The 18,178-nt window shown below is 38.4% G+C and overlaps 1 protein-coding gene across 2 annotated transcripts in view; it reads left to right on the forward strand.

Annotated features, from left to right (window-relative positions):
* ITPR2 (inositol 1,4,5-trisphosphate receptor type 2) overlaps positions 1-18,178 on the forward strand; it is a 405,501-nt gene that overhangs the window by 79,621 nt on the left and 307,702 nt on the right. For both annotated transcript variants that reach the window (XM_081129350.1, XM_081129351.1), the window contains exons 3-8: positions 5,616-5,731; positions 6,500-6,586; positions 9,005-9,163; positions 14,148-14,246; positions 14,546-14,629; positions 14,928-15,074. In XM_081129350.1, the coding sequence (XP_080985476.1) occupies positions 5,616-5,731; positions 6,500-6,586; positions 9,005-9,163; positions 14,148-14,246; positions 14,546-14,629; positions 14,928-15,074 (692 nt within the window). The remainder of the gene's footprint in view (positions 1-5,615; positions 5,732-6,499; positions 6,587-9,004; positions 9,164-14,147; positions 14,247-14,545; positions 14,630-14,927; positions 15,075-18,178) is intronic.

Below are 18,178 nucleotides of genomic sequence, written 5' to 3' on the forward strand. Positions count from 1 at the left end.
AATATATAAAATAAACTATTATATATGTGTTGCCTATATGTATGTATATATGTATATATACATACATTTATGTATGTATAAATTCATTCCCATTTCTTTTCTTTTGGACTTGGTATTTGTGTAACAGGATTTACAGACTTGCATTTTGATTTCTGAATCAGTCTGCTTATTTTTTGATTATCTGTGTTAATATTACATTTTGAGAATGGGAAAATTAATGAAATAGTATACATTATGATATTTTTGATAGAAATTCCGCTTATGTCTAGTGAATTGGTTTGCTTAATGCTAAAATTAATCCTTGCCAAAAATGAAAATTAGCATCAATGCATTTGAATTTTATTTTTTGTCCCCAGTCCAAACGAAGCAAAATAATGAAGTTTCATTTGTTTTTGAGCATTTACCCATTAATGTATGAATCAGATATTTAATGTTTGAGAGCAAGATTTTATAACATTCCCATTGATGTCTTAACATCGGAAGCCCCTTTGAGTTCTAACCGTTTAGTGGTCTGTAACTACACAAGGCCATTCTTCTCTCTCTTCATGGTAAAATAGCTACTTTTGCCCAGAGGAAGTTATTCTGCCGTCTTCATGGTTGCCTGCCCATGTCTTGTGATACATTTTAATGTTTCTTAACACCTGCAATATAGATTCTCTTTGTCTTTTGGAGCATTCTAGAGGACACTGTCCCTGTTTGACGCCCTCTCCATGCCTGCCTTAGGCTGGGATCAGAGGAGGGAGTTTAGTTAGAAGTGTCTATGCTTAAGGAGAACACATTCCTTTTTAACCTCTAAGCATAAAGAGCTTTTTGCACTCTGTTCCAGTATGTTTCTTAGAAAAACTGAAAAACAGAGCTACAGTTATATTTTAGGCTATTGGATGTGTATCTCTTCCCCGACCAACTGTGAATTCTAATTACCCTTGTCTGCTGTCCCTTATCCTAGGGAGGGTTTTCTTACCACTTTCTATTTTATCTTTGGGAAGGTCCCATTGTCTCCACTGAACTTTGCTGCGTCCTGTTTATGTCACAGAGAGAAAAGCTCCAGCTCCCGCCCTCCCCACCTTTCTCCACGTGGAGATAATAAAGCCCTTGGCAACCATGTTCCCTGTAATCAGTATGAGGTAATTGTACAGGCCACCGTGAAAGAGCCATTTGTTGAACGCCGGCTTTGTGATAGGCATTTGCTCATGGTGTCATATGTTTTGCCTCATTTAAATCTTAGGAGGGAGGAGAAATGAAACAGAAAGTGTTCCTTCCACCAATTATCAAAGGAAGTGGCTGGCCACTGCATAACTTGAACTTTACATATAATAGCCCCAAATGGAGTTCTGTAGAAAGTGCCGGGTGCAGAAACTGCCTGAGATACAAATATTTTAGAAAGCGTTTTTATAGGTGCAAAGCAAAAACACTGCAGAGAGATAGGTATTGCAAGTGGAGGTTTAGACTGGTTTCCTGCCAAATTTACATGAATCATGTGGGAAGGTTGGTTCTTTGAGTTACAGTGTCACATGCCTTGGGTTTCATGCTCCACACCATTCGAGTGGCTTTCGTATTTCCTCCCTCCACCAGCATTTGTCAGCAGGCCGAAGAGGCTGCCGTGGCTTTCAGTTTAAAGCGAACACTTCTGTGGGGCTGAGTTTCCTTCCATGGTTGGAAAAAAAAAGAAAAAGTTCTAATTCTAAGGCATTGTTCTTCTAATATTGCTGAACTGAACATAGCACATTTGATCAGATTTCTGACATTTCTGAACTCCGGGAATTCTGCAAAATTCTTGGTCTCAGGTCTTTCGGTTAAGCTTTTAAAAAAATTAACTCGAATGACTTCCTTGAATTTGGTGTGTGCTCTGTGAAGCCAGTCTTTCCTCTTTGGTTATTTTGTGAGCCTTGGAATGCTGAAGAGATTATTGTTACCTAATTAACAATGACACTGGGCCGCTTTCTGATTGGAAACCCCTCTAACACTTATTTGTTAGCAGCTTCTATACCTTAATGTCAGAGAATGAGGAGGCCAGGGTTAGAGAGCTAGTGTTGGAAGCCGGGTGCAGAGGTGGATGCGGGCTGATGGCTCTGAGACAGCTGGATTCCCGCTTGAGGGGAGAACGTGGGAGGCCTGTTTGGGGCTCCACCCAGGCAGGTGTCAATGACTGTGCCCGCATGTTAAAAGATATTTCAAGGTAATGGAGATTGCATCCATTGCTCACTGCCGTGCTGTTTCAGGGTATTTGGGAATTTTATACAAAACACACTGTGGCATCTTAAACCAAAGGGGCTAACGCCTTGTGAATTAGGCACTTTTGGTTTATGTTCAAGTTTATTGTGACAACTCTGCTTTTTGTTGCTCTTTGTTGAGAGCTCTGTTAGGGTTTAATCATCTCTTAATCTTAGGCTATTGTTGAACAAGTGAAGCAATATTAATAATAATAATACCTTACATGTCTCACAGGGCTTTAAAGTTCATAGAGTAAGTACTTTCACATAGATTATCTTTTGTGCGTATCTCAGCAGCTCTGTGAATTAGGCATGACAGCTATTATTAACACTTTTATTACGCAATAGAGAATCAGACAAAGTATGTGACTAGTCCAAGACCAGGTGATTTTGTTTTTCCTAAAAGGGGCAGAGAGAATCTCACACACACACACACACACACACACACACCATTTACCACCACCACCATCAACATAAGCACTTTTACAGAAGTCTGTATGCCCTATGCTGTCTCCCATCAACCAAAATAGTCCTGCAATAGTAGGACTATTAGAAACAGATTGGTTATTTACAGTAATATAAATAAAATGAGATGCCACCTGTGGGGAGTTGCTGAAGGGGACCATGAAGCTAAGGCCCTGCAAACAGAAAGGACTTTTGAAATCGAAGGCTTTGTATCTCAGAGTGGGTGGAAGCTTGTTCATTTGGCCACCTTCACTTTCCCTCTCCCTCAGCACCCCTCTCCCCCCAATCTAACGGATTAGATCCTCGTGGGCCAAGCTCTTGGCACGCTGGCTTTGGTGCTGGTCTTCTTGCCAGCTTGTTCACATCACCTTTCACATGGTGTTTGAGATTCTCCATGAGATAAAGCCCATACTCCGTAGCCTAGCACCTGGCCCTCTGCAGACCCTGGCTTCAGCAAACCACTCTGTTTTTATTTCGCAGCCTGGGCCATGGCTGCCCTGCAAGGTTAGCGGGTCCCTCAGCATTACCTTCTCTGCCTTTGTACTCCCTTGGCTCTGTTTGGAATGTCCCTCCCTCTGAGCATTTGAACCCCCTTGGCAATGTGGTGAATTCGAATTGGTCCCTTAAAACTTGGCTTGTGTCTTCTCCTTTGGAAAAGCTTTCTGGCCTTCCCTGGTGAAGCTGGCCACTTGCATCTTTGTGCCCAGCAGCACCTCCCCAGAGTTCCATTGTGAAACCTGAACACATGGTAGATGGCTGTCTTACCCACCAGACTGTGAGCTTTCTGAGGAGAGGGTCTGGGTCTTAGCACCCAGCAGCACAACCTGGCCAGTACGCCTGGGTTGGCGGAATGTGCAGCTTCACTTCACAATAACTTCAGCATCAACAGTTGGGATCATGACACACACACACACTTTCTTTGCTAGCTACCCAAAGACACCACTCATTAGGAGTGCTACTGAGGTGGTCCAGAATTTAGGAAAACCATTTTCTCTCTCAAAGGAGCATTTCCTAATGAACTCAATTAGGAATTTGAAGTAACGGAGAACCCAGTTTTTCTCTTTTCAGTTCATACATGAAGGTCAGTAGTGTAGACTGCAGATGAGAGTTCATTTCTTTCTTTTTTTTTTTTTTTAATATATCTTTATTGATTTCAGAGAGAGGAAAGGAGAGGGAGAGAGAGATAGAAACATCAATGATGAGAGAGGCATTGATTGAGTCCCCAACCCAGGCATGTGCCCTGACTGGGAATCGTACCCCGATTGCCTGGATCCTAGGTCGATGCTCAACCGCTGAGCCACGCTCGGCCGGGCAAGTTCATTTCTACTTAAATAAGAATTTGTGTTTTTGCTGCACAAAGACAATGTAGAGTTTGGTTACTTGCCTCATATAGGATAGTGAAAATAGCCTGCATTAAATTGGGAGTACTCTTTTGGGGATATCTGTAAACAGCCTCTATATTTGTTCTTAAAAAAATTTTGTATAGTTTCTTTGTAGTGGCTGTATATAGGAAATAATTTCTAGAGCTTATAAGATATGTTACCAAGGAAACAGTTTTTAGGTCTAGTTATTTGGTTCTCACACACGTGCCCACTTGTGATTCTTGTGTCATATTGTATTTTTGATGGTCTCTCACCCTACTTTTAGCAGTTAGAGGTGTCTGTTTGCTGCTACTTATAAAATATTTATACATCTACATCAATAACTTTTAAACCATAAAGTAATAATTAGTTTTCTAATTATTGTGTGTTTATGAGGGGCGGAGGGAAGGGTCAATCAATAGAATTTGTATTTATAATTATAAGCTATAGGAGTCATTTCTTCTGAATTTAAAAATTTCTTTAAAATTTACAGTCATAATTTTTATTATTTATGCCATTATAACCATAAATAAGATTTGAAAATATATCAAGTCCATTATTTAATTTTATAATTACTTTTAAAGAGAAAAATGGAATGAGCTTGCATAGTATAGTCAAGGATGTGGCTAAAATGGATATTTGATTTGATTGAATTTTATTTTTGTGATACATCTTTGAAAAATGAGACTGATCATAAATATTAACACAGCAACCAAAATAAATTTGTTGTATTGAATTCATACATTCTTGGGGGTAAGAAAATGAAATAATGTTTAGATTTTTTCTATTATTACTCCTTTATAAAAGAATATTGGAATTGACCTTTCATCTGGTTGTAATCCATTTCACAAACATGCAAAACCATTAACACTGGAAGCATTCTTTAGTCAAGCTTCCATTTTCCTCATTAAAAGGGAAAAATATTTTTTGCCTTTTGACTTACAGGTATCACTATATCATTCCACTATAATATCCTATCTTGATATTGAATGGTAGACTTGGGACTATAATCTTGGTTTAGCTTTGTTTGTTTTGTCCCCCTGCCCCCAATTTTAACATACTGTATCACAGATTTTCGTACCATATTCCTCCCACATCTGTGGAAACTTGGGGAATGGATGACTGAAATGTAATTGCTGTGATCGTTTCTATTTTTTTGCATCACTTTGCTGTCAAAGATACATACCATGAATAAGTAATTAATTGTGCAAGGTCACACAGGGCAGTGAAAGTCACTAATGTCATTTTATTTAATTTTTGAGACCAGACCCTCCATTATAATTAAAAGGTGCTTCTAATATAATGGTTACCTTGGTTTTATTTCTTTATAAATTACGCTAGCTAAAAATGTCCTTTAAGAAACTTAAAGTAACGAAGAAAGGGGTATTTTCACAGTCTGAAAGGTTATTTAAACAGGTTGTGACAGAGGGAATTTAAGAGTTGGCTAGAGGATGGACCAGGTGACCTTTGAATGTTCTTTATTTTCGGGGATTCCAGGATTCCAGCGCTAGGCTAAAGGAAAATCTGGGAAATGCTGGTCCTCTTCGTTACAGTGGTTTTGTCTGTTGTTTTGTTGTAGACTGCCTCTTTAAGGTGTGCCCGATGAATCGATATTCTGCCCAGAAACAATATTGGAAAGCTAAGCAAGCCAAGCAAGGGAACCACACCGAGGCGGCCTTGCTGAAGAAGTTACAGGTAAGCGCCAGGTTTCTGTTTGTCTGGCCTAGGCTAGGCCAGGGACAGCAATAACGAAAGATCTGTTTCACAGCTTCATGATTTCACTCAGTACACGGAGATTTAGACTAGCTACAGCAACACATTGGAACTGGAAGGGACTTTTAAGTTACAGGGTGTGACTACTGATTTCCTGGCATGTAGGTGATACATCCCTGCTATTTTTTAGGGTGTGCCAGGTGAATTCAGAGATTCACATCCAACTGGAAACCAATTCAGAATCTCTGTAGGAATATCCGATCCAGTTACATTTTACTTGGCATAGTACTTAATTTTTTTTTTTTTTTGAAAGACTGGAAAAAAACAAAGTCTGGTGTTTTTGATTTGGGCTGAGTGTAAACTTGAAGGACTTAATTTGTGTCATTAAAATTTCCGTTACTTTCAGAATTGAAAATGTATTTTGAGACTTTTGAAATTCATCTACTATTCTGTTTGGTTTCTCTAGCAATATTCTTTCTGAAAGTAATTATAAGACCACAGAGCCTAGGACTTCTCTGAAATTTCCAACATAAAAGCATCCCAAGATATTGTTGGCCACACACTATATTAAAATCATATATTTCATTGTTGCCCCCCTACCCCAAACACGGAAGAGTAAAGCAACCAGCCTGTTTTACTCATGGCCGTATTCTTTGTTCTCTTTGTTCTGAAAACCCTCTTATTTCTTTGTCTGTTACTGTATTCTGTTTGCTATGTTTCCACACTGAATATTTGAAAATCATTTTATAGCATGCTGCAGAACTGGAACAAAAACAAAATGAATCAGAAAATAAGAAACTCTTGGGAGAAATCGTGAAATACAGTAATGTTATACAAGTAAGTGCCAATTTACTTTCCCTTAGAAGGGGTAAATATTTTGTGGGTAATTTGCATTTGGTAGGAATTCCAAATAGCATTAAGATTTTGGGATACAATAGTTTGTTCTTTGGTGGGGATTATAGATGTGATATTTTCAGTTGACATTCAGCACACTCTTCTGTGTGTTTGGGAATAAGTCTGCTGTATACACATAAAGAAGTGAACTTCCCTAGATGTATGCACAAGTTACTGCATCAAAAGGAAGGAGATGGGGAAACATAATTTCTAAAGGCCTGTAATAAAATAGCCCTTTAGTATTAATGGAACTAACGTGTAACATATGAACCTTTATCTCTTCATTTTGTAGAGAGAGAAAAGTTTTCAAATTGTACTTTTAGATGGAAGTCATCCTTGACTTGTTATTAGGAGATCTTCTGTTTCAATTAGTGTGCACACCGATGCATTCCTTTCCTGTACTTCACTTAGATTTATTAGACTTTTACTTGGTTATTTGTTAATATATGCCCCACCTTGTTCCAAAAAGAATGCAAGGCATTTTCAGAAACACCACATAACACAATAAAATAGAAATAAATGAGGCACCTGGGTCAAAGGGAAAATAATAGTTGAACAAATAAGTTCAAGTCAGGGGTGAGGAATGTTTATAAAAACCAGGCTGTCAAAGGATCTCTTTCCCTTTGGGACAGCATGGATGGACCTGGGGAGTATTATGCTACATGAAATAAGCCAGTCAGAGAAAGACAAATATCACATGGTCTCACTCATATGTGGAATCTAATGAACAAAATAAACTGGCGAACAAAATAGGTCCAGAGACATGGAAGCATGGAACAGACTGACAGATCTCAGAGGGAACCGACAGTGGGGGAGAGATTAACCAGAGGACATACATGCGTAGCCCATGGACACAGGCAATGGTGCAGTGAAGGCCTCGGGTGGGGCTGGAGCTGGGTGGAGGGGGGCAAAAGAGGGAAAACGGGACATCCGTCATACTTTCAGCAATAAAAATAAATTTAAAAAAGAAATAAAAGCAAAACCAAACCAAACCAAACCAGGTTGTAAAGTTAGGTAACTTTGGCTGAGAGCCCCTTTTTTGTCCACGTAGCCATGAGGGAAGCGTAGTATCTTACAGCATTCGCCTAGGAGGCCCATGCATGGACCTACGTCAGAGGCCTAGGAGCACAGACATTCCCAGGAGGACGACCGCAGCAGTATTTCTCCATGGGCTCTCATAAAGGGGACACTGCTTAATATAGTAAACAATAGCCTTAACAACTTCCCTGCAGTAAATACTATAACGAGGCATTTTATAGCGCTCTTTAAAAAATAATATTCCTGATGTTTTGTTATTAGCCGATAGCAAAATGCCAGAGCATAGGGCAATCAAAGCAGTTCTCTGATGGGACAAGATGAGGGTGCCTTGGTCTGCAGTTCCCTGAATGTATGAGTTAATCTAATGATAGATTATGTGATACCAAGGACTGCATGTCCCTAACCAAGTTTTGATTAAATTAAGTGCCAGCATGTGAGTTTGTTTCTTGTCAAGAACTTAAGTGCAGAGGTCTGTGTGGTCAGTTCGGGGCTTAGCCGTGGGCCCCATCTAACATGGTGGGTCCCAAAGGAGTGGGGTTGGCCGTCAGGGTTTTCATTGGTTAAATGGTAAAATGAGATCCAAGGATAACGAGTTTTTTTAAAAAGCTGATTTTTTTTTTTTTCCAGTTAAAGCATTGCCCTTTATTTTGAGGTATTTGTCTTCTTACATTGTGTTAAGATGACCATTCTTTTTTGAAATGATTGTAATTATGGAGAGGAAGGCTATTTGTGTTAGTTTTCCTACTCAGTAAAATAATGTTGTTGAAAAATTTTGTCCATAGAATGCAAAAAATATCTAAGATATGGCGCTTCTGTGCTCGTCTGGGAAGGGGCGGGCTCACCATCCCTGTACAGCCCTGTAGGCTGCGCACCCGGCCTCCTGGCAGGGGAAGGGAAGGATTAGGGCTGCCTGTGGGCAGGGATGGTTATTAATGCTAGGTCGGCGGTGCAGTATTTTAGTTTTGTGGTTTTTCTTTAGTATATTCTGTTTTCATGGCTGTGCAGGAATGTGGTTTGGGGGAACTTCCAGGCCTCCTTTGGAAAGCCTGGTTTTATTCTGTTATTTGTAATGAGATGAAAATCAGTCAGAAGTGCTTCCTGGTGTATTTCATGTGTCCATTTCATTATGAAGCAGGTGAGTGAGGAGAAATCCAAAGAAGTCACCGTGAAAGTTAGTGAATTTGGAGTTTGAAAAGACCTTTGTTTAATCCCTACCCCAAGCTGTGTTATGTGGGCATATGACATATGTATGAATGCACACGTGCATTTACCAGAGGAGATCCCGGATGAGGTGGTGATGTGATCTGTGTCTTTTCCCTGCAGCTACTGCACATAAAGAGCAACAAGTACCTGACTGTCAACAAGAGATTGCCTGCCTTGCTGGAAAAAAATGCCATGCGCGTGTCCTTGGATGCCGCCGGCAACGAAGGGTCTTGGTTCTATATTCATCCCTTCTGGAAGCTGAGAAGCGAGGGTGACAATGTACGTAAATATAAAATTGAGAGAAAAATAATGTGTTCATAGACGATCATTCTTAATAAGTGAATCTATAAAGTAAACATTTCCACCTATTTTTATATTGATATCTTTAATAGGATAAAAGCACTTAATTGTAGTACAGATTGTGCTCAGGAATTGTAAAAAAACAAAGTTCAAATTCATGTCATCTTCCAGCTAGAATATGTGTCAAATAACTTGAGTAATCTTAATATTGGCTGCGTCTCAGAAGAGAGAGGGAGGGTTTGCTTCTCTGCCTGATCGGGAGGGAGCCTGCCTGTGAGGAAACAGAGCTCTGCCTAGAACATGGTGCCTGCTCCTCTGAATCAATAGTGTAACACAGTGAATCATGACACTGGCCCATTTCCTGGCTCTCTGGTCCACTGTTTACAGTCTATACATCTTAATAGATGTGTAATGTATGAGGAGCAGTAGATTGGCACCCGCTCGCTGATGACATTTAGCATACGTGGTGGAATATGTGTGCATTGTGTCATGTGAATTTTGGCAGTTGCTAAAATATTTTCTGCTACTTTATGGAGTAGAGAAAATAAAAATTATGTGAAATGAATCCATAGGATCTACAGTATGATGTTTTTGTGTGTAATAAAGTAGCAGGTGATAGTCCCTCGCACATGGGAGATGCTCAGTAACAGTAAATGCTGGTTGATAGTAAATACTGAATAACTTTCCTAAATAGAAGACCTTGCAAATATTGGGACAGGTGATCAAGAAAAATAGTTGAGATTGAAAAAAAAAGAACATCATAAGTTCAGAACAATATAAAAATATAATTATTGTGATAGCTTTTCTCAATTACATTTTAAATGTGTTGGATATTTCTTATCTTGGAAATGTCTTCTTTTATAGTGAATCTATTTTCAGTGAATTTTGAAGTACAAAGTCTATTCCACAGGATGCAAGCTTCATGGTTTAATTTGTTAATAGGTTATCTGGTGACATCCTCCTTCGGTAAGGTTTGCGTGAAGCATGGCATGCAGGGATGGAATGCACTTCAAGTCTTGTGCTGATTCCTCAAGAAATGTTACTTTTTTTCTCTTTTGCATCAAGTGATGTGTGCTGTGGGCATGATGTATATTTTAATTTTAGTAGGTAGTTAATTACAATCAACTCTCCATTATTCAGAGACTGATTATGTCTGTGAACAACATTCCCTTTCTTATATTGCTTGTTCCGCTCTCTAGCCCCCTAGTGAGTAGTGGCCCTGTCTGTAGGTGGTCAGTGAAAATTAAACGTCTGAACAATCAAAACCTGAGCTTAAGCTCTGAAGGAATGCTATGAAATGATTGGATAAATCAGGCCATTAGATTAGCTGTAGGTTTTATTAATGCACTCTATCCTGTCTATTTATTTATTCTATCTGTTCCTTTCCCTGCTTCTAAATGCCTTCAGAGGGTCGAGAGTTGAATGTAATGAACTATTTTAGATAATTAGTTGTATGGGGGAAATAAAAACAAACCACCACCCAAACCCTCCATCTTGGTTAAAATGGACATGGTAATTGTTAGGTGCAGTAGAAATTCTTTTGGTATAGATGTGCTCCATAAAGCATGGCTAAAACAACCTCCTGCATTGCTGTTTGCTGCAATGGCTCACTGTTGTTGCTCACCACTGTATAGCTTTCGTATGTGATTAAGATGCTGTGAAAGTATAAGCACAACCACAGCCCTGTGTTTGCCACATAAATAATTGTATTGTAACGCTTGCTTTCTTCCCTAGGGAGAGGCAGCATTTTGTCCTGAAATGTAAGCCTACTGTATTTTATTGGAGGCAAATGCGAATGTAGTCACTTCATAACAAGTAGTCTAATATATTTACTGGTTTTCTTTAAAAGCATATTAAACTAAGAAGAGGAAATTACGAAGTTCAAAGGACCTTTCAAGTTATATTTTACCATTTAGCAATTACTTTTTAAAAAAAAAAAAATCTTTATTGATTTCAGAGAGAGGAAAGGAGAGGGAGAGAGAGAGATAGGAACATCAATGATGAGAGAGTCATTGATCGAGCCCGCAACCCGGGCATGTGCCCTGACCGGGAATCAAACCCCGATGGCCTGGATCCCAGGTCGATGCTCAACCGCTGAGCCACGCCCGGCTGGGCTAGCAATTACTTTTAGGTTGTAGGTATCCAACAAGATGCTTGGTGACCGAAATGAAATGCAGCAGTGAGGCTGGGGAGAAAAATGCTCATATCTTCAAAAATTAATGGTTTCTACCATTTAAGAGCACCTTTGTCTTACAGAATTGTGGGATAGTTTTGGGGGAAATAGATTCATGGATTCCTCAACTTTCAGCTCTGTAGAAGCCCTTGCTTGCTGTTGAGTAGTTAGAAATACCCTGGGGACAGCCCTGAGCAGAGTACATAAATATTTTATTTTCATTTATCTTCCCATGACCGAGTAGTTAATTTTTTATTTTCAGCTTTGAGCTAAGAAGAATTAGTTCTTTACCATGATGGTACATTTTAAAAGTGAGAAAATGACAGGCTTCTTTCAATGAGGAGAAAAATTCAACTCTTAGGGAGAGTCTTCAAATCGCAAGTAGTTTTTGCTATGTTTGGAAACTAGATGCCTTGAATTTATAGCAAAGGCAGGACTAAGGTTTCTACTGCAAAGTTTTGGTTTTGGTTTCTACTGCAATGTTCTTTTCACCATACCAGGTACCACTTCAATAGAAGGGTAGCTGCTAACGGCATTAGGATAGTCTTCATTTTCAGTAAAATCCAGCTTGAATCTCACATGGCTGTTATGTAGAATCAACAGAAGTGCTTTTGGTGTTGCAGTTTTTTTTTTAAGAAATTTGGGAATTAGAGCGAATGTGATGTCGCAGAAAATCACTTGATTCTCCAGTTCTGTGTTTAATAGCTTCTCAGGAGGCACCTGACTTCCAATAGTGGATCAGGCTCCAGGCTGCACTCTTTTGAGAAAATCACCAATTTCCATATTTACCAAGTTATCTAATTAGGTGTGCATTCTTTGAGAATAGGAACAATTTCTCACCCTCTTTTGTATTCTTCCTGTCATATCTTACTGTTCTTTTTATTTCTTGTGATTGGCATACTGTTCTTTTCATTTGAAAGTCTTATCCGGCTTGGTTAGTCAAAGTAATCATCAGGAACATGACTGAGAACCTGAGATCAGTGAATTAATGTTAGAGTCTCCTCATGAATACCGTTCTTATGACACCTTGGAGTTTGGAACACTTTGGCTATGTGGCTGGTCTCTTAAAAATATATAAGTCATTATGGGTGATATTTTGAGGTACATGTAACATATGGATTGGCTCAAAGCTTACAAACAACTATAGTAAAACAGGAAGACTTAGAACAGTGAATATTGGCTCAACCAAAAATAGTCTTTTAATTGGAAGGGCATAGCTAAAATATTGAATTACATTAGCAGCTTATTGGCTAATATTTACTTTGGTTCAGATAAAAATGACATAGTAAACCAAACCCAACTGTTCTTTAAGAAATTGGAAGACCAGATGTAGCACTGGCAGGATATGGTATCAGGTCCCACTATTTCTAGCATGGATGACCACTTGGACTTACACGTGGCTGAGACTTAGAGCTGCCTTGGTGTCATGTGCAATAACAAATTGTTTTTTTTTGTTGTTGTTTGTTTTTTGGGGATGTTGGAAATATGTTTATGTCATGTTGACTTTTATATGTTCTTGTCCATTTTTCATTTGTAAAAATTACCAATTTATGGTTCAAAATAGAAAACAATAGAAAGATACATTGTGAAAAGTCTTCTAACCTTTTAACCATCTCCCTAGTTCCCCACCCCTCTTCCAGTTAACCACTAGAAGGATTTCTGATGCATATACTTTTATTCCCTCCTTTTTTTTTTTTTAACACAAAAATAGCCCAGCTCTGTCCCCTCATCCTCTCATTCAACATTCTTTCTTGTTGATCTTTTCTTGTCTGCACATAGAGAGCTTCTATGACGGGTCTTTGTGAGTCACATCATCTGACTGATGATCGACTTAAAAGGCAGGGTGATGTGTAGAAGCGATTTCTGCAAACCAAAGAATAATCTTCCTTTCCTTGGTTACTGAGCTTCAGGCTTCTCTATCATATTTGAATCTCCAGACATGTGACTACAGTACTATATGTGAATGTAGATTCCTGTATATAATCTATAAAAGGTTAATTTGTATTGAAAATGTGAAGTTATATTTCTTAATGTCTTGGTCTAGGTTAAGATTCAGGGAGAAGTTCTGTTTATTGTTGTCTAAGTCCTAGTTTGTTTTTCAGTTATCTGTCAGACTAATTTATTCTAATATTCAGTTGTGAAATATGCAAAGGGAAGGTATTTGTTTTCATTTTTGAGATGGTGAGCAATTCTATAAATGAGAGTGTAGGTACTATAGAAGTAAGTCTTTAATAGAACTTTAACAACAGAAGTAACTTTACTATCTCTAAAATTAAACTGGTTTGTTACTATCATTAAGAAAGCAGAACTTAATTTCCCCATATTTTGAGTTATAAATGAAAGTACTTGAAGATAAAGCAGATAATAATAGCATAAATAAAAAAACAACAACTTAGACTTGAAGTGGTTCTAATATTTAGGTAGATTGGTTTTGTGACAGATGTGTTCACTCTATCTGCTGTGCTCAGAGCATAGTACTGCATGGGGAGGAATAATGACCTACTTACTGAGGTTAAGAAAGCTCTAACTGAAATGGGACACTGAGAAGAAAAGGGCCTACACTAGCTTTATGAATTCACACTGATGGGCGCTATGGGGCATGGTTATATGATCATTTATCAGAAGAGGTTTACCTGAAAGAGAAAAAGAATTGAACTAAAATGTGTATGGAGGAATAACAGGCCAGGTGTTAGGTCAATAAGGAGGACTTTTGTGTGGCTATTTTCAGCTTCAAATACAACACCAAAGATCCATGCAGTGTCTTAATTGCACCTTATTTCTAATTCCTAGATTGTTGTCGGAGATAAAGTTGTTTTGATGCCTGTGAATGCAGGACAGCCACTACATGCAAGCAACATAGAGCTTCTCGATAACCCAGGGTGCAAAGAGGTAAGTTCAGGAGGAGAGCAAATGCCTTTGTTGATTTTCTCATGAGAGAAGAAAAAGGTATATAGTTTCTTTCACTGTTTTCATAAGCTTTATTCCAGTGATGCTAATTAATACTCCTGAGGTACAAATAGATTATGATTAGTTACTGCTCTTTTTAGATGGTCCTTTGAAGACATTTGTGTTGACGTACCTACCTCATTGTCCAAAGTTGTCTTTCTTCGCCTTTTCTAGTTGAAGTAATAATTTCTAGTATAACATGGAATCTGTAGTCTTATAACTGGACATTTCTTCATTAATAGGTGAATGCTGTTAATTGCAACACTAGCTGGAAAATCACTTTATTCATGAAATATAGCTCCTATCGAGAGGATGTGCTGAAAGGAGTAAGTATGTGCTACACATATTTGCTGTAAGAATCCAAGGCAGTTTTACTTAACTTCTGGATGCAACACCTGTGCATTCACTGGTGTTCATTGTGCAGAGTGTGGCTATAAACCTAGAATGTGACTTACTATATACTCACTAAATGTGTTTCATTGAGTTTCCCCTCCTTTATTTTGAAATGTATAAATAATCATTAAAAGCCAAGTAGGGTATCAGAACTAGAAAGATGCACCTGCTTCTTGTGTCTGACGGTCAGACTTTTCTTGGCAATATAGTTTTCTTGACTTGCTTTTCTAGGGTGACGTCGTTAGGTTGTTTCATGCAGAGCAAGAGAAGTTTCTGACCTGTGATGAATATGAGAAAAAACAGCACATTTTCCTCCGTACGACCTTGCGTCAATCAGCTACTTCTGCTACCAGTTCTAAAGCACTCTGGGAAATAGAGGTGTGTGAAATATCATTTGGCTTTTAGTAAATATTTATATTAATAAGACAAGATTCAATAGGCTGCTTGCTTTACTGTTAAAGGCTTCATTTATGATAGACCAATGAGATAATAATTTCTGTGAACTGACTTGTACCTCCTCATTGCTGGGACCAGTTTGAACAGTTACTACTTCCTTTACCTGTCTTCTCTGGGGTACTTCTCTCTCTCTCTCTCATTTAATATAGGCATATATGTGATTTTGCTTTTTATTTTATTTTTTTATTTTTTTCAGTTGTACTTTTTTTAAAAAAAATTTTATTTTTGTTTAAAATATTACAGATGTCCCTTTTTCTCTCCAGTGACCCGTTCCACCCCGTCCCATCCCTCTCCCCAGTTGATTTTGCTTTTTAAAAACCCATTGTGAAATGTTTGTTGTCAAGATAAGACTGAAGGCCATGTGCCTTAAATGACATTGGAGTTAAGATGGAGTAGGATGACTCACTTTAAGTGAACATCAGAGCTACAGTTACTGCAAAAACCATTTATTTTTAAAAAAAATTTTTAAGTATGTCTTTATTGATTTCAAAGGGAGGAAGGGAAAAGGGGAGAGAGAGAGAGAAACAGTGATGAGAGAGTCATTGATTGGCTGACACCTGCATGCCCCCCACTGGGGATCGAGCAACCCGGGCATGTGCCCTGACCAGGAATCGAACTGAGAGCTCCTGGATCATACCTCGATGCTCGACCACTGAGCCACGCCGGCCGGGCTGCAAAGGCTATTTAGTTCTTCTGGGGATGCCATTTATTTCTGTTGGGGTGAGGAGACCCATAGTTAAGAATTTATTCAACCTTCAAAAAGTATTTTTTAAATGTCCCAATATGGTAGAGTAATTAAGAAAATGTAAGATTTGGATTTTTCTTTACAGAACCTTTCTGTACGGTGGAGGAGATAAGATATGCATAATTGCTTATAAATAAGCCAACATCTGATAAGTTCTGTCTTGATTTAATGGACATCCAGGCTCATACAGTGGTTCTCAACCACTTTAAACCCATCACTCCCTCTTTACAGCATATATTCTCTGACACTTCCTTTAACATCCTAAAATGAAATTCATAGGTAATAATACCTTTATATTCTCATGATTAAAAATTAATAAAATGCCCAAATTCTAATATGAAGGAGAAATAAAAGGAAAATAGTTTATAATAAAATACTATTCAACATGTAAATACCTACTCCAGAAGATATTATATTTATTCCTGTCTTTGATGGATACTTTTGGGTATGAGAGAAGTGGTAAACGGAGAAGATGAAACAGCGTTCTGTATGAGCACAGGAAATTGAGAGAGCAGGGGTGCATGTGGGCCCTAAATTAACTAGTGTTAGGAGAAGTAATAACAGAACAGACTTATTTGTACATGATTTAAAAAAGAGGCAAATAACCGTAATTGAAAGCGGGATAATAAGGAAAATTACAGACTATTAAAACAGAAAATGAAGAAGTATGATGTTTATGCAAATGAGCTGAGCCTTAATTATAAATGTAATAAAAATAATTCTCTAAGTTATGACATGGTTTTTAATAGAGATGAAATAACACAAAGAACATATTTTCTATTGAAATTCACTACACATTGAGGCATACTTTCAGTCTGTGGCATTCATGAGAGACCATATCCCTCAGGGGGTGGCAGGGAATTGAGAAGGTGTTAGGGGAAACAGCCACCACCCAATAATTCCACCTTATAACTTCTCTTATCCTGGCAAAACTGAAAGATAAGTTACCTGAAAATAAATTCATAATTAAAATATGTATTTCCGCACCATACATTTCTTGTCAGTGTGCTCTGAAAATTAAAAAAAATATATAGTGATAGCAATAAATTGAGATATTATTTTAAAACTTTATTAATGACATACAGTGATAAAAAGGCCATATAGTGACTTCCCTATACAGTGAATTCTTTGCCTTTCATGTGTGTCTGCCTATTTGATGTTTGCCTCTAAGTCTGCGAAAAGGAGTTTTGAATCTTCTTTCCAATATATTTGCTATTAGTTTTATAGCTTTTGCTGTAACTGTACCACTGCACTGAAATCCATTTCAACAAAATGCATAGTTGGAAATGCTATAACCCATTGAGCAGTCAGAAGGGAGAGAGTGAATAGATTATTCAATAATTTAGAAATGTCTTGAATTTATTTACGCTTCTCTCTTCATAGGGTATTTCTCTTAAATTATTGGACTCTTCATATAACTTGATGTAAAAACTTTTTAGTATGATTATACATCAAAGTATTACTAGTTTATATTTGTGGTAGGTTTCTTTCTGTAGGAGATTTGAAGGAGGTAGGCTGGGACACATTTCTCTGTGATGTGCTGTATCAGTCAGGAAGTCTGAGCACCAGGTGTTTCAAGAAAATAGGTATTTAATATAGGAAATTAGGTTTCAGTGTTATTGGAAGGACTGGGTGTGGAAAATGGGTGAGCAACAGTGGTCTTATATGAGGATCTTGCAGTGCAGTTGCCCACTACTGCCCCCGCTCTGAGCTGCAGGCTTCTCCTCCTGTGCTTTGGGAGACCTCACCCACCCCACCCTGTACGAGCCTGCACCCCACCCTGTGGGAGTCCGAACCCCACCCTGTGGAGTCTGCACCAGGCAGCTGCCAGCACCTTTCCTGGAGCCCGAAGAGGAGCCTCTCTTCTACTTTGCTCTGCTTTCCATTCTAATGGAACATCTCCAAAACCCTGAGAGCCAGGCTTCCAGCCTGTGCAATACAGGGAAGCATAGAAAGGTGAAGGGTGGGATGGTCCTGAGTGCCACATGCAATAGTTAGCACGTGCTGAGCTCTCCTGTGAATTGCAGGCTGTGTAATGTCTTGGCCACTGCCTATTAGTGCCAAAAGCATCCTTCCAAAGTCACTGTTATAAATGAAAACATCTTCCTTTATCTCCAAATTATTCCCTAGGGAGTTGTACTATTGTTGCTTGACCTACTAATGTGTAGGATAGTTATTAGTCTGGGATCAATGGTGATCAAGTTATTTGTTAACCTCTAACAATTGTATACAAAACATGTGTGTGTGTGTGTGTACATGAGAAAACCAATAGATTTATGGG

Source organism: Miniopterus schreibersii, assembly GCF_964146895.1.
Source record: "Miniopterus schreibersii genome assembly, chromosome: 2".
Classification (NCBI taxonomy): domain Eukaryota; kingdom Metazoa; phylum Chordata; class Mammalia; order Chiroptera; family Miniopteridae; genus Miniopterus; species Miniopterus schreibersii.